General features: G+C 41.6%; 1 protein-coding gene across 3 annotated transcripts in view; it reads left to right on the top strand.

Moving 5' to 3' along the window:
* Positions 1–22,825, top strand: part of avil (advillin) — a 55,695-nt gene extending 32,870 nt beyond the window's left edge. For all 3 annotated transcript variants that reach the window (XM_062966424.1, XM_062966425.1, XM_062966423.1), the window contains 8 exons: positions 6,782–6,940; positions 10,249–10,428; positions 11,579–11,724; positions 12,759–12,903; positions 15,861–16,049; positions 17,216–17,284; positions 18,208–18,348; positions 19,390–22,825. In XM_062966424.1, coding sequence (XP_062822494.1) covers positions 6,782–6,940; positions 10,249–10,428; positions 11,579–11,724; positions 12,759–12,903; positions 15,861–16,049; positions 17,216–17,284; positions 18,208–18,348; positions 19,390–19,503 — 1,143 coding nt within the window. In that variant the 3' untranslated portion in view covers positions 19,504–22,825. The remainder of the gene's footprint in view (positions 1–6,781; positions 6,941–10,248; positions 10,429–11,578; positions 11,725–12,758; positions 12,904–15,860; positions 16,050–17,215; positions 17,285–18,207; positions 18,349–19,389) is intronic.
* The last annotated feature ends 139 nt before the right edge of the window (positions 22,826–22,964 follow it).

Here is a 22,964-nt window from a genome sequence, read left to right as displayed (position 1 = left end):
TTGTGGGAGGCTTCTCTCATGTCCCTGCATGGAGCTGGGGCTGATAGAATGAGCTCATCTGCACTCTCCCTGAGTGGGATTCGAACCTGGCAACCTTCAGGTCAGCAACTCAAACTTCAAGTCACAAGGCTTTTATCCCCTAGGCCACCGGAGGCTCCTAATGTACAGGTTGATTGAAGCTACAGTTGAATATTTGGAGAGCCACAAGTTGTCCTTCTCATATGATACTATCATCTGCAGTTTTGGCCGAACTGTTAGTGGTTGCTGTTTTATAAATAGGAAGAATAATCCAACCCTGCAGATATATTTATTTATTTATTTGCAACATTTATATCCTTCTCACCCTGAAGGGGACTCAGAGTGGTTTACAAGTTATACGTATATACAATATATTATATTAGCATAGCATAATATTAGTGTCATTTATTGCTATATTGTACTATACCACTATATTGCAATATTATTAGTAATATTATGCTCCATGCAGTCATGCTGGCCACATGACCTTGGAGGTGTCTATGGACAATGCCAGCTCTTCGGCTTAGAGATGTAGATGAGCACCAGCCCCCAGAGTCGGACACGACTAGACTTAATGCCAGGGGAAAACCTTTACCTTTACTATATATATATATATATATATATATATATATATATATTTGTATTTTTCGCACCTCAGGTTAGCTTCACCTTGCTAAAGACACCAGACTGCACACAGAATGTAGTCTTTTGTAGTTTATTAGGGAAAAGCAGTTCATAAAAGGCAAAAGTATAGTTTCAAAAGGCAGTTGCAAAACAAGGCTGTAAGAAACAAATCCATGGGAACAATAGACATAAAGCAGAGTATTTTCAATAGACACCAAAGTCCCAGAAACGAGGTCACATCCAAGCCATAAGATAACACAGGAAAGCAGTCTTGGTTCTTGATTCAAGCGAGGAAATTGCTTTGACAAAGATTCCCCTCTCAGCCGACTGCTTTAATAGCATAACATGAAGGCATTTCTTTGCCCTTTGACCTCCCTCTTATTTGCTACCGTGTTTCCCCGAAAATAAGACCTCCCAAAAAATAAGACCTAGCAGGGGTTTGGGGGGATTGCCAAATATAAGGCCTCCCCTGAAAGTAAGACCTAGCAACTAAGGCTGCAGCAGAGTTCCATTGGGAAGCATGGCTGCAGGGCTAAAGCAGCACTCCTCATACACACCGGAGGGAGGGAGGGAGGGAGAGAAAGTGCTTGCTGGCCTTGCCTTGCCTGTCCCCCAGCCTCCGTGGCTGCTGCTGCGCTGCCGTTTCTTCCTCCGGAGACAAGGCCATGCTTCTTGGCCATGCTCGCTTCGCCCCAAGGCTTCTGATTGGCTCCTGGAGCCAGGGCAAGGGAAGGAGGGAGGGAAGGAAGAGGGCTTTCCACTTGTCCTGCTCTTTCAGTTTCTTAAAGGTACAGGACGCATTGGGATTCTCCTCTCATCCTTATTCCTATCCTATGCCCTGAAACATTATTTTATACTATTATTCTATTTCCATATTATTATCATCATATTCTGTTACTATTATTATATCCCATTATTATATTATCCTATTAATATATTTTATATCATTATATTATATTTTTCAATTATTATTATTATATCATTATATTATTATCCTATTATTATTCTATTATATTTTCATATTATTATATTATTATTCTGTTATTATTATATTCCATTTTATATTATCCTATTAATATATTTTATATCATTATATTCTATACTATTATTCAATTATATTATCATATTATTATTTTATCATTATTAGCATATTCTTTTATTATTATTATATTCCATTTTATATTATCCTATTAATATATTTTATATCATTCTATTCCATTCTATTATTCTATTATATTATCCTATTATTATTATATTATTATGCTATTCTGTTATTATATCCCATTATTATATTATCCTATTAATACCATATTATTATCATATTCTATTATTATTATATCCTATTATTATATTATCTAATTAATATATTGTATATAATTATATTATTATTATTATCATATTATTATTATAGTATATTATATTATTCGTCATTCATGACTACATTGAAACTAGAATAGAGAGAAATCAGCGTGGAAACCTTGTGAAACCTAAACTGCAAGAGGTACCATAGATTGTTGCACATGTAAATAATGGTAGTAACAAGAAATTCTTGATAGGATTCACAGTTTGTCTGGTTATGCTGGTTTGTGATGACAACTACTTTACAGTATATAACAAATGTTCATTTTGTTGTTCAACAATAAATGTGAGCTCTTCTTCATGGAAAAATAAGTCATCCCCTGAAAATAAGACCTAGTGCATCTTTGGGAGCAAAAATTAATATAAGACCCTGTCTTATTTTCAGGGAAACAGGGTATTATAAGACTTCTGCGCAAACCCCGAAATTCCAGATGACTAGCTCGATCCAGAGATGCGGCCCCATTCTCAAGGCCACAGGCTTTGTTAGTGTTATCAGGCTGAGGCTGGAAGCTGCTCTCCCTTCCTGCTTCTTGCACCTAGAATCATAGAATCATAGAATCATAGAATAGTAGAGTTGGAAGAGACCACATGGGCCATCTAGTCCAACCCCCTGCTAAGAAGCAGGAAATTGCATTCAAAGCACCCCCGACAGATGGCCATCCAGCCTCTGCTTAAAAGCCTCCAAGGAAGGAGCCTCCACCACGGCCCCGGGGAGAGAGTTCCACTGTCGAACAGCTCTCACAGTGAGGAAGTTCTTCCTGATGTTCAGGTGGAATCTCCTTTCCTGTAGTTTGAAGCCATTGTTCCGTGTCCTAGTCTGCAGGGCAGCAGAAAACAAGCTTGCTCCCTCTTCCCTATGACTTCCCTTCACGTATTTGTACATGGCTATCATGTCTCCTCTCAGCCTTCTCTTCTGCAGGCTAAACATGCCCAGCTCTTTAAGCCGCTCCTCATAGGGCTTGTTCTCCAGACCCTTAATCATTTTAGTCGCCCTCCTCTGGACGCTTTCCAGCTTGTCAACATCTCCCTTCAACTGTGGTGCCCAGAATTGGACACAGTATTCCAGGTGTGGTCTGACCAAGGCAGAATAGAGGGGGAGCATAACTTCCCTGGATCTAGACGCTGTTCCCCTATTGATGCAGGCCAGAATCCCATTGGCTTTTTTAGCAGCCGCCAGGCCCGGCCCAACACGGCACGCTGGCCACGCCCCCGCGTTGGGCGCCACCTTCCCAGGGGCGCTATTGAACCCCTGGGAGGCGGGGCCACACCTGGCGGAGGCGGGGCCATGTGACGTGGAGGTGTGGCCAGCTCTGGCCCCACCTCCCGCGGGGCGCGCCATGGCGCAGCCAGGCCAGGGCGCACCCCGCGGGAGGCGGGACCAGCCACGCCTCCCATGGCGCGCGCCCGCTGCAGCGGGAGTCCTTTCAGGCTGCGGCCTGGAAGAAATCCTGCTGCAGCTTGGCTGCGCCAGGGCGCACCCCGCGGGAGGCAGGACCAGCCATGCCTCCCACGGCGCGCGCCCACTGCAGCAGGAGTCCTTTCAGGCTGCGGCCTGGAAGAACTCCTGCCGCAGCTTGGCTGTGCCAGGGCGCGCCCGCAGGAGTCGGGGCCACGTTTGGCCCCACCTCCCGCGCCGCGCACCCTGGCCCTGCCTCCCATGCCGCCCGTGCCGCGGGAGGCGTGGCCGCCCGGTGTTGGAGGCGGGGTTAGGGCGCGGGGGCGGGGCCAGTCCTGGCCACGCCTCCAGCGGCGCAGGGGAGGGGGCACAAAAAAAAATTGCGTACCCCTTTGAATTTCCTTGGGCCAGTCCTGGCAGCCGCATCACATTGTTGGCTCATGTTTAACTTGTTGTCCACGAGGACTCCAAGGTCATTTTCGCACACACTGCTGTCAAGCCAGGCGTCCCCCATTCTGTATCTTTGATTTCAATTTTTTCTGCCGAAGTGAAGTATCTTGCATTTGTCCCTGTTGAACTTCATTTTGTTAGTTTTGGCCCATCTCTCTAGTCTGTCAAGATCGTTTTGAATTCTGCTCCTGTCTTCTGGAGTGTTAGCTATCCCTCCCAGTTTTGTGTCATCTGCAAACTTGATGATCGTGCCTTCTAACCCTTCGTCTAAGTCGTTAATAAAGATGTTGAACAGAACCGGGCCCAGGACGGAGCCCTGCGGCACTCCACTTGTCACTTCTTTCCATGATGAAGACGACGCATTGGTGAGCACCCTTTGGGTTCGTTCGCTTAGCCAATTACAGATCCACCTAACCGTAGTTTTGTCTAGCCCACATTTTACTAGTTTGTTTGCCAGAAGGTCGTGGGGGACTTTGTCGAAGGCCTTACTGAAATCCAGGTACGCTACATCCACGGCATTCCCTGTATCGACCCAACTCGTAACTCTATCGAAAAAAGAGATCAGATTAGTCTGGCATGACTTGTTTTTGGTAAATCCGTGTTTACTATTAGCAATGACCGCATTTGTTTCTAAGTGTTCGCAGACCACTTCCTTAATGATCTTTTCCAGAATTTTGCCTGGTATTGATGTGAGGCTGACCGGACGGTAATTGTTTGGGTCGTTCTTTTTTCCCTTCTTGAAGATAGGGACCACATTCGCCCTCCTCCAATCTGCTGGGACTTCTCCCGTTCTCCAAGAACTCTCGAAGATAATTGCCAGTGGTTCTGAAATAACTTCCGCTAGTTCCTTCAGTACTCTTGGGTGTAGCTGATCTGGCCCTGGGGACTTGAATTCGTTTAGAGAGCCCAAGTGTTCCTGGACAACTTGTTTCCCTATTTGGGGTTGGATTTCCCCCAATCCTTCGTCCATTCCGTGTTGCTGAGGTTGAAGATGGCTTTCTTTTTCTGAGAAGACTGAGGCAAAGAAGGCATTAAGTAGTTCTGCCTTTTCCCTGTCCCCTGTCGCCATCACCCCATCTTCTCCTTGCAATGGCCCTATCGCCTCCTTTTTCTTCCTTTTTCTACCAACGTAAGCAAAAAAGCCTTTTTTGTTGTTTTTTATGTCCCTGGCAAGCCTGAGCTCATTTTGCGCTTTAGCCTTGCGAACCTTTTCCCTACAGGTGTTGGCTATATGTTTGAATTCTTCTTTGGTGATTTCTCCCCTTTTCCACTTCTTGTGCATGTCACTTTTGAGCTTTAGCTCAGTTAGAAGTTCTTTGGACATCCATTCTGGCTTCTTTGCACTTGTCTTATTTTTCTTCTTTGTTGGCACTGTTTGCATTTGCGCCTTGAGTATTTCACTTTTGAAAAACTCCCATCCATCCTTAACTCCCTTGTTTTTTAATATCGGCGTCCATGGAATGCCGCTCAGTAATTCCTTCATTTTTTGGAAGTCAGCTCTCTTAAAGTCCAGAATGCGTGTTTGACTTGTCTTAGTTTCAGCATTCCTTTGTATTGCAAACTTTGTATTACAAACCTGAGAACCATCCTCATTAACAACAACATTTCTTCCCATGGGAAAGCCTCCCTGCTCTTCATTTTCCACAGCAGGAACACCCTGCACCTGAATCCCATAATTCCCATCAGAGTCATCTTGAAACTCATCCTGAACCTGAATCCCATCATCTTGAAACTGCATCCCAGAATCGTCATCAGAATCACACAGAGGCTGAGCCACAACAGCATTATTATTACTGTTTACAATATTATGATCAATATTATATGTACATACAATATATGATATTATTAGCATAGCAGAATATTAGCATTGTATATTACTATATTGTACTAGACCACTATACTGCAATATTATTAGTAATATTACATGCAATATATAAAATATAATTATTATATTGCATTAGTATTAGTATTATATTGTATTACTTTATAATATTATTATCTATATTATATGTATATACAATATATTATATTATTATTATTAGTGATCCTTTTTTAAAAATTAATTTATTTATTTATACTTAAAACTTATACATTCTTTAACAAATTTGCAATACAGAGTTATGTATATCAAGCTTATATAGTATTTTCACTCTCTATATTACATACTCATATTATTTACCTTTTATTACCCCTCACCTAACCCTTCACCCCAGACCAGCCAATTACAATATTTATTTCCAAAATTCCATTGTTTCTTTTACAGGTTTTTTCCCCTTACCTTCTACATATACAAACTCTATAATTTTCCCCCATATCTTCCCAAAATCATCCTTTTTTAATATCCCTCTTTTAATTTTAATCTTACATGTCAATTTATCATTTATTGCAATATCCCAAATCTCCTTATACCATTCTTCCAATTGACACTCCTCACTACCTTTCCATTTTTTGGCTATTTTGCTTCATAACATCTAAATTGTAGGCCTTGTTCCATCAAATTTGAGGTGACATTTGCAGGTTTCACTCACATTATTCTGATAGCTTTGCATGGTTGCCTAGGAAAACATTGACTTGCTCAGAGTCTGCTAGTGGCCTTTAAGGCTAAGTGTGGATTTAGATCTCAGTTTCTACTGTCCTGGGAAAAAGATTCCATCTAAACATTAGGAAGAACTTCCTAGTGTCTAGAACTGTTTAACAGTGGAATATGCTGCCTGGGAATGTGGAAGTATTTAAGCAGAAGCTGGATGGCCATCTCTTGAAAATGCATTGATTGTGACCTCTTCCAACTCTTTGATTCTAAGTCTAGCTCTGTGAACAAGTCTGTGCTGGTGGTCCTCAGCCAATGCTTTGGCAACGTGCCCACAAAAAGAACAGCTAACTTAGTCTTCTAATAGCATCATGTTAGATCTCTTGATGTTTTTACTGTGTCTTCAGGGACGCCATGCCACAGTGGATGAGCTTGCGGCCTCAGCCTATCACGCGGTGGAGGTGGATCAGCATTACAATGGAGAGCCTGTGCAGGTCCGAGTGACCATGGGCAAGGAACCACGTCACTTCCTGGCCATCTTCAAAGGAAACCTTGTCATTTTTGAGGTATGAAGCAAGATTCAATACTGAAATTCAGAATGAAGAATCTCCTGGGTTTTTCTATACCTGTTTAACTGCTAAAGAATACTGCAAGTTACCAACTAGAGGCATTTCTCTTGATCACATTCTTTTCAGAGGTGCATTTGGTGAGGACACAAGGCAGAGCCTCTTTGGTGACTGCACCTGGGCCCTTTGCTATATTGTTTCTTGTTTTCCTTCCTTTCGAAGACACATCTTTTATCATTCTGCCAGGTTTTCAGGAACTGTTATTAAGAAAGGGTTTTTTCATCATTAGCTTGACTATTACGAGCTTTAAATTAAATCTTAATTTTAATGGGTCTTTGCATTGCTTTTAATGTTACAAATGGTTCAGTTGCATGTAATGATATTCTTCACACATTTTTAATTTATATTGCACCCTTTTCTATTTTGTAAGCTGCCTTGAATCCCAGTTATGAGAAAAACAATCAGGATACAACCTAAATAAATAGAATAGTGATTTTAAAAAAAAAGTGCGGGTGTTGAAAATAGATCAGGGGTATCAGACTCATCTTCATTGAGTCCACACTAACCTTATGGTTGCCTCCAAAGGGTAGTTAAATCTAAGGATGGAGAATCCGTAGACACAGAGGCCCACCTATATATATTTTTTACATTGTGGTCACTGCTCTTTAGTTTTTACCCAGTTTGGTAACCCAGATGTTACTGAATGACAATTCCCATCACTTTTGGTTATCCACCATGCAGACTGGGAATTGCAGCCCAACAGCACTTGAAGCTCTGAGGTTGGGGAAAGGTTAAAGGATCTTTTAAAATCAAACATCATATCCATAAGCCTTGGATCAAATTTTAAAAACCCTGACTAAACAGAACAAACTGCAGCCTTCCAGATTTTACTGTATCACAACTCCCATCAGTGATAGTTGTTGGAAATGGCAACCTTCAACAAGCCTCCTATATTAGTCATTTATTATGTATATAATTCAGATTGCTTATTGAATTGTATATGTCGTGTTGGTATGCAGTTTTACTTTAACTCTATGTTGTGGGGGGACTGCAGATCATGCGATCAGATCTGGGACTATTCAGACCTGAGACTCCATTTTAGAGGACAAATAATATTAGACTCTCAGATGCCATAAGACTCCATTAGGCTCTCAGACAGTACAGACTCCATTAGACTCTGAAAGATACTTTAGACCAGGGGTCCCCAAACTAAGGCCCGGGGGCCGGATGCGGCCCTCCAAGGTCATTTACCTGGCCCCCGCCCTCAGTTTTATAATATAATATATTGTATATACATATCATGTTGATAATAATATTATAATGTAATGCAATATAACCTAATAATAATACCATATAATAATATGAATTATATATTCTATATTACATATAATATTACTAATAATATTACAGTATAGTGGTATAGTTCAATATAGTAACATATAATGCTAATATTGTGCTATGCTAATAATATATTGTATGTACATATAATTTGTAAACCACTCTGAGTCCCCTTTGGGGTGAGAAGGGTGTGATACAAATGTAGTATATTTTTATATTTTATTATATTATATTGCTCTGGGCATGGCCCCATGTTAGCCGCCCCGAGTCCCCGTTGGGGAGATGGTGGCGGGGTATAAATAAAGTTTTATTATTATTATTATTATAGTAAATAAATGCAGTAAATAAATAATAAATAAATTTTAGACTTAGGCTCACCCAAAGTCTGAAATGACTTGAAGGCACACAACAACAACAACAACTATTAACTTGACTATCTCATTGGCCAGAAGCAGGACCACACTTCCCATTGAAATCCTGATAAATGTATGTTGGTTAAAATTGTTTTTATTTTTAAATATTGTATTGTTCTTTCATTGTTCTTGTTCTTGTTTTTGCACTAGAATTTTATTTTATTTTTTCGTGTCAGGAGCAACTGGAGTTGCTTCTGGAGTGAGAGAATTGGCCGTCTGCAAGGACGTTGCCCAGGGGACGCCTGGATGTTATGATGTTTTTACCATCCTTGTGGGAGGCTTCTCTCATGTCCCCGCATGGAGCTGGAGCTGATAGAGGGAGCTCATCCACACTCTCCCCAGGTGGGATTCGAACCTGGCAGCTTTCAGGTCAGCAACCCAACCTTCAAGTCACTTAGTCCACTACGCCATCTGGGGGCTCGCACTACAAATAAGACATATGCAGTGTGAATTGGAATTTGTTTGTATTTTTTTTCAAATGATAATCCGGCCCCTCAACAGTCTGAAGGATTGTGGACCGGCCCTCGGCTTAAAAAGTTTGAGGACCCCTGCTTTAGACTTTGGAGAGTTGATTTTAAGAAAGATGCACTGTGTTACCTACTCAGAGAAGCTACTTCAAATCTACTTGTAACTGGATTGATAAGCAATGTATCTGTATGCTAATACATGAAGTTCGTTAGTAAACCAACTATGTTATTTTAACTAAAACTACTTTATTTTGTCTCTTGAGAGCATGATTAAAACCAAGATGTTTTAAGGGAAAGTATATATATTTTTGGGTAACTAAAATAACACTTCAGAAACTCTGCTGTATTTTTGTGCATTGGCATATCTCTGTTCCTAACCTGGTCTAATAACTGAAGCCACATTGCCTTGCATGAAAATTGGTGGATATTTATAACTAAAGAGAAGATTCACTCAAACAGGTTTTAGGCACTTCTCTGGAAGTCATGCTTTTCCAAAAAGGTTGTATGCTTTGAATGCCTTCTCCCAAAACTAGTCATGACATCTAAGGATGAGAAAATACAGCAGTTCTGGTCAAGCATCTAGAAGTCCACATAAAATAATATAATAGGCCAGATTCAGCCATGGGCCTACAATTTGACACATATAGAAAGGGTAACCATATGTGCTACTTTGCAGAGGATAGTCCTCTGCTATTTGAAGTTCTGTTGGAGGACCATCTTCTTTTTGAAGGTGTCTACCCTGCCCTAATAAAGCCAATGTGTGGTTCCAGCAAAATTTGTCTCACAAAGTCCATTGCTGAATGCAAAGTAACATATAAATATAAACACCACTGATTGAATTTATGCTTAAAATCTGTTTTCAGCTTACCATACATTGGAGGCATGAATTGTGCAGCTCTCCAAATATTGTTGGATTTGAAGACTCATCATCACACTAGTTAATGGTGATGAATGTTGAGAGTTGCAGCCCAACAACATTTAGGAGACACACACTTCCCATTCCTGAGGTAGATACTGTCTCTCCAACCACATTATTGTTCAGTTTTCAGATGCGTTGTCTTCTTCTGCCCTTCTCTTGCATCCACCATAGGGTGGGACATCAAGAAATGGTGGCAATGAAGTGCAAGCCCAAGTGAGGCTCTTCCAGATCCGTGGAACGGACAGTTCTAACACGAAGGCAGTGGAAGTGCCATCATCTGCAGCGTCTCTCAATTCCAATGATGTCTTCTTGCTTAGAGGCCAGACAGGGCATTACCTGTGGTACGGCAAGGTGAGTCCAGAAAGGGTGGCTCACTGGATGGTTGGTACTTATTTTCTCCTGCCTTCTACAGTGACCGGAAGTATCCCCTTGACTTATTGTATACCCTTCAAAGCCTCTCTTCTCTAGAGATTCTTAATGAGAACAATTTAATCAAATCTATGAATAATCAAATCCGCAAATGTCAAACTCACAAATATGGTGGACTGATTGTACATCAATGCTATGATTTCTGAAGGACACTCATAGGTCTTAGCACTGGTTTAATGATTTTGCATCTGTTAACAGGGGCATAGCTAGAGGCTTCTGTGATCTAGCTCATTCTCTGCAAGTCATGGAACGATCATATCTCAAGACATAGGACTCAGAAGCTATATGATGGTTGTGATATATGATTCAACCTACAATAGTACAGTTACAAATTATATTGGCCCAAAGGATTGCGGCCATGAAACATCAACATTTGTCAGTTGGAAGGATGGACCTCAACTTCCATTTAACAAGAAAGGAAATTCAGAGTGTTTTGCTTTTGAAGTGAAGGAAAAAGACACTGAATTTCTTTTGTTATTGTTAAATGGAAGTTGAGGTCCATCCTTCCAACTTAGAGATGTTGATGTTTTATGCTGCAATCCGATCTTGTCATCCTACATCATTTTTTTTGAGATCTGAAGTTCAGTTTGATAAAATTCTTAAATATGGAGCAATATGGAGCAACAGTCTGTGATCATGTTTGGGAGGTTTAGGTGGCAGCACTTTGGAGGATGCCAGGTGATGGTAATTTGTTTAAAGGACACAGTATGTGTGCTACACAGTCGGTCCCTACATTTTAAATATTGCTGGATGCCCTTGGGAATAGCAAAAAATGACTCTTCTGTTGAGCATGGGGAAAAATGTTTGTTTCTTTCTTCTTTTTTAAAATTGTTGTCGACATGTTCAGAGGACACAGGGCACTGCAGTCAAAAAGGTAGATTTCACAAACCTTGTTGTTTCATCACTCATATAGAAATAAGATGCTGTTTCAGGTTTGCTTCAGTCCACTTCTATAGATGGAATAGAGAAAGGATGGAACAAAGCAAGGAGTACATCACCGTGTCCTTTGTTTCAAACAACAAAAAATCTTGGACTGTCCTGTCATGTCTCACTTCTGTGGTTTTCATGTCAGGGTTCCAGTGGTGATGAAAGAGAGATGGCCAAGCAGCTTGCCACCATGATTTGCAATAGCCTTCAGGAGACCGTGGCAGAAGGGCAGGAGCCAAAGGAGTTTTGGGAGCTGCTGGGAGGCCAGGCTCCTTATGCAAGTGAAAAAAGGTACTTATATCCCAGCCCTCAACACAATGGAAGCTGATATTCAATGGAGTTATCAGGATTCATGCCCCATCTCCTGAGTTTGGGACATCAATTCTGTTAGTGACAAATGCGAGCTTAAGTAAAATGTACACTTGGCATATGTCTTTGATTATTACAGAGATTGGAATCTTCTTTCACCTTTTGCAAATGACATAATCTCCAGTATTCACAATTTCTCTGCAATTTACTTCGCACCCTCCCTGGCCATTCAGTAGACTGGGAAGAGGACTGAATTGCCTATGGTAGTGGTTCTCAACCTGTGGGTCCCCAAGTGTTTTGGCAGACAACTCCCAGAAATCCCAGCCAGTATACCAGCAGTTAGGATTTCTGGGCGTTGAAGGCCAAAACATCTGGGGACCCCAGGTTGAGAACCACTGGCCTATGGGTTGAGTGTTGGACTAGGACACCAAATCCCCAATCAACCCTGAAAACCCACTTGCCATATCATCCCAGCCTCAGAAGAAGAAACTTTCTCATCTGAAATCTTGCCACAAAATCCCAATGAAAAGATAACCATCAATTGGAATTGACTTGAAGGCACTCAATTTAAAAAAAATATTACCCAGTTTTATTTACTCTTTAAAATGTTTCAGTCAGATTGATGGCATCTCACACTATCAAAAGACATAGTACAACCATTTCCCATTATGATCTTTAATGCATTTTTGCTGGTCAGAAATATAAAGCAGCTGTGGAGAAAAAGCATGTGGGTTACAAATGGAAGATGATGTCAACTCGCATCTGTAAAATTCTGAAAATGCCATAGGCAGCTGCATGGTTAAAGCTTTATCTGGAAACACTTTAAAATTGAGGTCTGAATAGTTGTTTTCTTTTGGATAGTGGTTAAAAAACAAATAGGTTTGCATTCAGGGTCTGTTCATTTTCTAGGTAGGCTGAACATTCTGTTGGTTTTCATTCAGCAAATCCTTCATCTGCCCACCCAGGAAATGAGGCCAGGAGGGTCTTTCTCGCAGTAAGGCTATTCTATCTTTCAGGCTGCAACAGGAAGTCCCTGATCACCCTCCCCGGCTTTTTGAATGCTCCAACAAAACTGGACGTTTTGTCGTCACTGAGATAACTGACTTCACCCAGGATGACCTCAGTGAAAGTGATGTTATGCTGCTGGATACCTGGGACCAGGTGTGGCTGGAACTGGAGAGTGTGAAGTTATCCTGAACTTGTACATCTCTTATTCTGTTGTCATGATCTCATGTGTCTCTCCTGATGTTATTTCATTCTGTTAGGGAGTTTGAGGCAGCGGAAGGTCTGTTTTCTTTGCCAGTAGAGACGACTTGGAGGTCTGCGGCAGCTTTTAAAGGAGAGTTGGGCTACTCAGTGTTGCTGAACTGTAACTGAGTTGCTGTGAGTTTTCCGGGCTGTATGGCCATGTTTCAGAAGCATTCTGTCCTGATATTTCACTCACATCTATGGCAGGCATCCTCAGAGGTTGTGAGGTCTGTTGGAAACTAAAGTGGGGTTTATATATCTGTGAAATGTCCAAGGTGGTAGAACGAACTCTTGCCTGTTTGAGACAAGTGTGAATGTTGCAATTGGCCACCTCAATTAGCATTGAATAGCCTTGCAGCTTCAAAGCTTGGCTGCTTCCTGGGGAAATCCTTTGTTGGGAGGTGATTAACTGGCCCTAGTTGTTTCTTGTCTGGAATTCCCATTTTTGAGTGTTGTTTGAGTTACTGTCCTATTTTAGAATTTTTTGATACTGGTACCCAGATTTTGTTCATTTTCATGGTTTCCTTCTTTCTGTTGGAATTGTCTGTGTAGTCTAACATGGTGGTTGTTAAAAGTGGTCCAGCATTTCTGTGTTCTCAAATAACATGCTGTGTCCAGGTTGGTTCATCGAGTGCTCTGCTATGGCTGACTTCTCTGGTTCGATTAGTCTGCAGCGCCTTTCATGTTCCTTGATTCATGTTTGGGCATTGCTGTGTTTGGTGGTCCCTATGTAGACTTGTCCACATGGTATACAGTAGGCTCCTGCAGAGGTGAGACGATCCCCCTTGTCCTTTGTTGAATGTAGCATTTCTTCAATGCTAATCAAGTTGATGAATTGCAATATTCACACTTGCCTCAAACAGACAAGAGTTCTTTCTCCCTCCCTGAACATTCCACAGATATATAAACCCCACTTGCCTAGTTTCCAACAAACCTCACAACCTCTAAGGATGCCTGCCATAGAAGTGGGTGAAATGTCAGGAGAGAATGCTTCTGAAACATGGCCATATAGCCCAGAAAACTTACAGCAACCCAGTGATTCGGACCATAAAAGCCTTCACCAACACATTGAACTGCCGTAACCAGAACAGGCAGTGGAAAGAGATGATGGGAGCTAAAATCCAATAGTAAGTGGAGGGCCACAAGTTGACCACTTTTGATTTAATATACTATTTTCAAATTGAAGGCAGAATCATGTGACTCTCTGGATTCTTTTGGACTGCTACTCCTATGAGTCTTAGGTCACATTAGGAATGCTAAAAGGTACAATATTGAAAGTTACAAAGCAGAAACACACCAAGAGCCATATCCCTTCTACCTCTGCTTTAAAAATAAACCAGTTTTTAGGATGACAGGGAAAGGCAAGATGTGATGAAGATAGAACATGACTTACAGTTTTTACTGTATTGTATACTTCATTGCAGTACCACGTGCTTGCAAGCTCTCCAGAGTCCCTTTTGGGAGATAGTGGGGGGATAAAAATAAAGCTATTATTTTATTATGACACAGCAAACAAGATAGATATGCTGGATTTCGTATCACAAAATCACAAGTCGAACACTTCCCAAGTATCTAGGACTGTGTGATGTATTTTCGGATGATGCGTGCAGATCCCAGTAGGGTGGCCTTTTGCAGTTGGCAGATCGTGATTTTGTCAATGTCTATTGTTTCCAAATACCGGCTGAGATCTTTTGGCACGGCACCCAATGTGCCGATCACCACCAGAACCACCTGCAGTGGTTTCTGCCAGAGTCTTTGAAGTTCAATCTTGAGGTCCTGATAGCGGCTGAGTTTTTCCTGTTGTTTTTCGTCAATGCGACTGTCACCTGGTTGCTCCTGGGCTGCAAGGATCAGGCCTTCTGTCTCCTTCAGTGTCCCATGTGTGAGCCAGAGCCAGGTCTTCTCCTTATCAGCTTTTCCTTCAATTTTGTCAAGGAACTTTCCATGTAATGTTTTGTTGTGCCAGCTGTCAGCTCTAGTTTGTAGTGCGGTTTTCTTGTACTGGTTTTTTGTCTGCTGTGCTTTGAAGAGTTTCTGATTTTTGACTTCAATCAAAGCTGGTTCTTCACTTTGCTTTACATATTCTGCCAGGGCATGTTCTTCTTCCTTGACTGCTTGTTTTACTTGTAAGAGTCCTTTGCCCCCTGATCTTCTAGGCAGATATTAATAATAAGCTATTATTATTATTATTATTATTATTATTATTATTATTATTATTATTATTATTTCAAAGACAGTAGATCCAAGAGCACTCAAATCCAGAACAGCATACTAGCTACTTCCCTCAAAAGCATTATGCTCCTGCTGCTGTGGGGGAAAAGCGTTGCAAAGTTTTATAGATGAAGAGTTGAATAATAACTATTAATAACATTTAGCTTTCCCCAGATGACTACCTCCTGTCATTCCTTCTCAGCATGAGAGTATAGTGGTTCTAACGCTGGGGTCGGACTTGGAAGATCTACAATTTAATCCTTCAATAAGCTAGGAAACTGACCTTAGGCCAGTCTCTGGGGTCTCTCTTTTGCTGCCTGACCCACTGCATAAAATCATTGTGGAGATAATTAAAGGAAGAGTAGTGTGTCAAGCTTTGAAATCCTTGAAAGCAACTCTGAGGGACATCTGGTTGGAGAAGACTCTTATAAAGCATTATTGTTAGCAGTGGGACCTTCAACATGAATATGCCTGGTTGTGTGGAGACAGACAATAAGCTTATGAACTTTCTTGAAATAACAGGCCTGCTGTTGGAAGGAGTGAGGAGATAAAGAGATTTAGGAAGGGACATAGAGATGCCATCTTGACCTTTCCCTTCTATGGTAGAACTCCTGTGCATTATTCCAGTGAATAACATGAAATAATACTTCTCTTTCTAGATTTTCTTATGGATCGGCAAAGAAGCCAATGCAACAGAGAGGAAAGAGGCATTGACAACAGCTCAAGAATATCTGCAGACGCACCCCAGTGGCAGGGAGACTGATACTCCCATCCTGATAATCAAGCAAGGCTTTGAGCCCCCCAACTTCACAGGCTGGTTCCTAGCTTGGGATCCATATCTGTGGAGTGTAAGTGCAGACTGTTCCTCAAATCTATACCTTTGTTTTTTTTTCCAGGAATGCTATTATGCTGATGTCACATTGATAGAAAGTATCACAGTCTGGAAGCTATCTATCTATCTATCTATCTATCTATCTATCTATCTATCTATCTATCTATCTATTGAATGTGACCACCTGTTAAAAAAACAGATAAACATCCCCAAGGTATCTGGTAAAATCCTTGAAATCTGTAAATATGTCCAGCTTTGCTAATTTAAACTTGAATGTTGAATTTATGATTGAAATATGAAATGTTATCATAAGATTTAAATCCCTGAGTGCTTTAGATTTGGGTTATAGTATTAAAACATAACATATACCCCTAAACTTTAGACTCCTACTAAAATTAAAAGTTGGATTAAATTGTCGATCAGCTAGTGGCATGCAGTCCCCTTTCCCTCTGCAACTTCCCTAGATCTCAGTGGTTCTCAACCTGTGGGTCCCCAGGTGTTTGGCTTACAACTCCCAGAAATCCCAGCCAGTTTACCAGTTGTTAGGATTTCTGGGCATTGAAGGCCAAAATATTTGGGGACCACAGATTAAGAACCACTGCTCTATCTGATTCAGAGACTATAGAACTCAGCAGGTCAGATTCAAGATGTGGGACATCTTAAGGAGGCCAAGGGGGTCCCATGTCACGAATCCTGGTCTGCTTGCACAGTATTGGATGTAGCTCTGAATAACACCACTGCAAGCTGATTCTTCTGGTGTTTGAACTATGAAAGAAGCCTGATTGTATAAATGCTGTCTGGGGACAGAACTGGGTTTCCTAGCTGGGTATCCCAAGTTTGTTATGCAAATACATTCCAGTTCCCAAGTCTAACATAGTTTTACTAAAACTGGAGCCACCAACATGTTGATAAGAATGGCGCAAGCCTTGCATGGGAGATCCAGCATCAAAAGGTTATTCCGCTTGTGGGTTTCTTGAAGAAGCATCTGGCTGACCACTGTCAGAAGGATAATGTTGGAGAAAATGGGGATTTGTTATGATAGTTTTTCTCTTTCTACATTTTGCCAAATGAAGACTTAATTGTGATTCAGAATGTATCTATGGTTAAACTTTTGGGAGTACAACTATACTGTACTCTCAAAACCTAACATAATAGTATCCTAAATCTGTTCTGTTCTTTCAGGAAGGGAAAACTTACGAGCAGCTGAAGAAAGAGCTGGGAGATGCCAACACCACCATCAGGATCACAGCTGTGAGTTGAAGATTTGCTTCCCCAAGCATGCAATTCGCCCCATGGTTAAGAAGCCAGGCCTGCCCTCCTGTTAGGTAGAATGAGGTGACCAGCTCAAGCCTTACTTCTAGGGTGTCATGGAAGAGAATCAAGTTGTTTATTTGTTGTTATTGTTGGCTTTGAGTGTCCTTTAGTACTTTGGTGGCTGTTTTGCAACAAATTAGTGACTTCAATGAAATTTTAGGGAAAACAAAGATGTCTAAAGAACAGAGAAAGTAGTCCTACCCCAATACAGACTGTGTGATGCTGCTCCTCTGACTGAACACTGATCTCCTGGGTGCAGTTCCTGGAGAGCCCAGGAACTGAACCCAGAGTGTTGGCAAAGCAAGGATTCTGTCACTGATTGACTCTCCCGTACTATTATCGTAGAGATAAACGCAGTTGCATCCACTCGCTTGGTAACATCATGGCCACCAGTCAGCTGCAATAATTATAACTCCAGTGATTTTTTGGAATAGTGCAATCCAGTCATTTCCAACCTAGAGTATTGCTAAATGAAACAGATTAATCAACAGGATAAAAAACAAATGGCTTCTTAAATCCCCAAATATCCATTTGTAGAGATTGTCAACTGTCACCTAGGACTGCTCCTCTGAAATACACTTTGTAGGGAATGAATCATTTTGCTTTGCCCCTGAGTAAGGCAGGACTAAATAATTTAATTGTGTTTATGCAGACAAACCATGTTCAGATATACAAACATTCATACAGAAGCCCAGAGGCAGATGTCTATGGGAACGGGTGGTTTTTGTATCAAAAATAAGCCATGCATTCCCTTTAAATCTGAATAAAAGTGAGCATCAATTACTGCAAGAGTATGAAAAACACTGGTATAAAATCTGTTATCAAAGTTGCATTTAGCAAACTGTCCTTTTTTTGTTTAGAATCTGGATGTTTCATCCCTTACATCAAAATCAGGGAACTTGAACAGTAGCAGCAGCAGCAAACACCAAACCTACCCTCTGGAAGTCCTGCTGGCCAGTCGAGATGAACTTCCTGAAGATGTGGATCCTGCTAAGAAGGAGGTGAGGTCTCTTATGTCAATGTAGTCTTTAGAAAGAGGACTTAAGAGCTTGAATGCTGTTAAGACATGCCCATAGCTCAAGGTTACAAGAACTGTGTGTCATTGTGGTCAGCCCTGGTTAGTACAAGCAATCCTTGAGTTACAAACATCTGATTTACAAATGACTCATGGTTAAGAACAGAGGTGAGACAACAGGAAGTGAGAGAAATCTACCCTTTGGAAGGAAAATTCATTTTTGGAAGAGTGATCACGGGGAAAAGGGGTCTCTACTGAACAGGGCCGGCCCAACATGGAGGCCACTGAAGCGCCCGTTTCGGGCACACGGTCCCCGGGGGTGCTGTGGAGGTTCCCCTTCCCCCCGGGCGGGGACCATGGGTTCGCTTGCTGCTGAACAGGAAGGCCTGTTCGGCGGTGAGCAAGCTCTCCCGATGCAGCCTAGCCAGGTGAGCAAGGCCCGCCAGGCCAGGGCGCGCGGGGCAGGAGGCGGGGCCCCGTCTTGGCGGAGCCCCGCCTCCCGCGACACGCGCCCTAGCCCCACCTCCCACCCTGCGTGAGAGGCGGGGTCAGGGCGAGCAGCGCGGGAGGCGGGACCAGGGTTGGCCCCGCCTCCCGTGCCGCTCGCCCTCGCCCGGTTGGCCTTGCCCAGCCGGCCAGGCTGCAGCGGGAGTCCCTCCAGGCCTCCCTGACACAATTGTCTCCATCCAAAGCAGGGTCTCCAACATCCCATCTCCCTTGTGATCCATGACACCCCTAAGTAGCCATATGTGAAAAAAAAGGCTATGATTAAGAATGAGCCTCACAGAAAGCTCATTGTATTGTCCTGGGCATGGCCCCATATAAGCCAACCCGAGTCCCCGTTGGGGAGATGGTGGTGGGGTATAAATAAAGTTTTATTATTATTAGTTTTATTATTAAAGCAATTTATCACAGCCATGTATTATTATTGGATTGTGTACAATTATCTTTACTTGGTTAGGAAAAGGATCACACTGTAGGTCTTTTTCTTCCTCATGTAAGGAATGTTTTTTTCCCAAATCACCAGAACTTCCTATCAGAAGATGACTTTGTGAGAGTGTTTGGCATCCCCATGGAAGAATTCAATGCCCTCCCCACTTGGAAACAGCTCAACATGAAGAAAGATAGGGGGCTTTTCTGAAGAGGGAACATTTCCAGAGGGAAAGAAGCCACCAATACGTTGGAGGGCAGGCCCCAGATCAGAAGCACCTTCACTACGGCAGTTGCTGCATTCCTTCTTGCGATGATATGTATCACATTTGTGCCTAACTCTGCTTTGAATGCTGGTTTTATATCTTTACTCAAGCCTGGGAAGCTTTGTTTTTCAATTTTTGACTTTACAAGCCTACATTGGTAAGCCTAGTAATGAAAGTGAAAAGGCTCAGAAAAATGGTTGCCAACAAAACCATTCCCTCTGCTCTAGTCTAAAGCTTTGTAAAAATAAGGAGCCGAAGAGTGCTTCCTAAAAATTCAGGTCACGAGAAGACCGTAGAACTGGCTTCTCATTTGTTTTATTTAAAAGTACACAACAAATATTAAAATAGGCTTTACTGTCAATATAGTTGGCTCTCCACATCTGCAAGTTTAACTTTTTCAAGTTGGAATTCTCATGGATTTGTTTAATGTGCTCCTCCTAGGGATTTCTGAGTTTTTCAGTATAACTATAGAGTTGAGTAGGAAGTCCTAGAAATTCTTAAGAGGGGTGTTCTCTCTGGTAAAAAAACAACAACATTAGTAGCATTTATATTCACAATTTTTCCACTTTTGCAATGGTCCTGCATCCCTAAACCCTGCAAAAATGGGGGTCGACAATACATCATCCCACCCTATCAGTCAAAGGCTTCTAATTCAGCTGCATTTTATGCACTGGGAAGCATTGCCTTCCTACTAGTACTAACTGCTGTGAGGTCGAGCTCCCATGAAGCTTTTGACCATGTTTGTGGATCCTTAGAGACCACCAGGAACAACTGATTTTTTGGGGGGTGGGGAGGGGTCACAGCAACACAGGCCCACCAAAGTTGCCTATAATGTTGAGTTTCAACATTCAATCTAAAACAGCTAATCATTTCAGCATATTTTGCCAAGGTCATGGGGGACAACTACATATTCTCTCCCTGAGAGTTAAAGATGAGGCACTTTTGATAGCACTTGTTCATAAGCTTCAAGCAGTTTGCGCTGCTTGAAAGTCTTCAAAGTTCATCCTCTCACTTGTCTCCTACATACGAGAAGGGACTGGCCCAGGAAATCGCATGCTGCCCACCATCCTCTCTGGCTTGCTGAGCAAAAGCAAAGCTATAAAAATAAATATATGTAAAACAAAGATATAAAAGATGCAAAATGTTGAATCTAGTTTACCTTTAGATCGAATGTTGTTTTCTAAATTTTCATAATACCTACCAACTTTCCATGTTTTTAAAATGCATCTGATGGATCTGTGCTACATGCAGTAGCATCTCAACAGGCCTATCACACCTGCCCTATGCAACAGAGGAATGGCTGAGACAGTGGTATGCAAAAGACAGAAGAGGAAGTCTTAGCAATAGTTCATGGTGGACAAAATCCAGTCTTCCAGATGATGTTGTATGACAATTTCCATGACGACCCCAACCAGCATAAAATGTTGATGAATGCTGGGTGTGGCCATTCAAAATCATCTGAAGGATCAGACTTTCCCTATGCTTACACTAGATGTAAGAACAAAGGGAATAGTATCTTGCATAAAAATGCAGCATTTGCTCAAGTTGCCATAAGCCGAAGAAGGAAACTTCAATGGTGAAAACAACCAAGCTTATCTTAGTTAAAAGGAAGTTCCTTCAAATCGCAGAAACCAAAGAAGGGGTTGCAAAACAGAGGCAAGGTGCTGGAGAACAGATGTGTGCACCAAGTATTTTGCATATAGGCGTCTGCCCATGGCTGCAGTAGATGTTGTCTTCTCATTTGTATCAAAGTAAGACTAAAAGCTAATTCTGCCTTATATGTATATGTAGATTATGGTAGGGATGGGAGATTGCCATCACGTTCTTGACTGCAGGCAGCAAAATGTCTTCAGCTAGGTCCAAAGCACATGGTTAGGCTAGAAAATCCAATGGAAAGGTGTAGGTGCCTTTACATATACAGTAGACTCTGTTAACTGGTAGATTGGTAGATGCCAGATAAATGTAGTTTCTGGTTACTTGAGCATTACTATTAAAAAACAGGTCTAACTAGTACTATATTCCATATTATACCTTGCCATCAACTCTGTACTGACTTGATAATATTAAAATAAAAGCAATTAAGATAATAAAGATAATCTTAATTTAATGTAACACAGTTTCACTGTATTATAAAACAGCTTTGTGACTTTAAAGTGTTATTGCTTCGATTCTTTTGCAAGGTGCTCAAGAGTTCCTAAAGTTTTAGTTCTGGTTAACTAAGAGTCTACTGTACTTTGCAGCCATGCTTCAGCAGTCCACTGGTTTTCAACATGTTTTGCTAAACCTTAGTTCAATACATTGGCACCAAATCAGCCACTGTACCACATGTAGCAGGCACATAATGTTCTACACCAGTGGTTCCCAACCTGTGGTCCATGGACCACCAATGGTCCCCAAGAACTAAAATATCGTCTGTGGCCTCACCGTTACTACACTATTGCAATGAGAGCGACTTGTCTCACGAAACCCTCTTATAGCGCTGAGGCAACAAGGATGACGGGAGGGGAGACAATGATTACCCACGAAATGCATGATAATAAGCCTCCCGACTGCTGCTTTTCCTCCTGCTCCTTCTCCCTGAGCGGAGCCATTCCATGTGGCGCCTGGAAGCGGGGGTGGCTTGGTGTCTTTGTTTTTAGGACTGTTCCTGGGGTTATTTGGGGCGTTGATTCAGAAAACTGCATTGGATATAGACCACATCAGCTCTATATTATTAAAAAAAATTGTGGGTAAGCAGATGGCAACTACTGGATGACATAAGTTCTGCATCAGAAACTAGAACTGATGTGGTCTATCCAATGTAGTTCTCTGAATCAGCACCCAACCACACCAAATCTAAAGTTGACCAAAAACTGATTTGTAACCTTTTAGGTACTAATGTTGGAGAGTGGTTCCTGGTTAACAAAAAAAGGTTGGGAACCACTGTTCTACACTAAGCCAGACCTCTTGAGAAAAACTGCTTGCAAACTGTTTTAATATCATTCTCAATTGAATCTCCCCTATCTCATTCAGCTATTAACATTAATAATATCTAAGCAGAGACAAAAACAAAAGCTTCTGGCAATAATTACCAGACAATTCAGTTTACTACAGCTTGTTAGTTATAATATGGCCAGGATCCAACATCTTCCTTCCATAGCCTCAAGGACTCCTTCCATCCCTGTAAAGGTAGTCTCCTCTTCCATTTCGCTGCCATCAGGATTACTTTCAGAAAAATGCCACTCATGGAGTGCTCTTGCTCGTGCCAAATAAACTGAATTCAATCTCTGTGTTTGATTTTTTTTTTGCATTAAAAAGGTCTGAGAAGCATTAGTATGTATACCAAAAGCAACTACTCCAAGTTTCCAGTTCTGCATATTAAAATATTTCAAATAGGTGGATGGGATCAGAGTTGAGAGGAGCCGCA

This window comes from Anolis carolinensis, unplaced genomic scaffold (genome assembly GCF_035594765.1).
Source record: "Anolis carolinensis isolate JA03-04 unplaced genomic scaffold, rAnoCar3.1.pri scaffold_20, whole genome shotgun sequence".
NCBI classification, from domain to species: Eukaryota; Metazoa; Chordata; class Lepidosauria; order Squamata; family Dactyloidae; genus Anolis; species Anolis carolinensis.
This window is presented reverse-complemented; position numbering and strand designations above follow the sequence as displayed.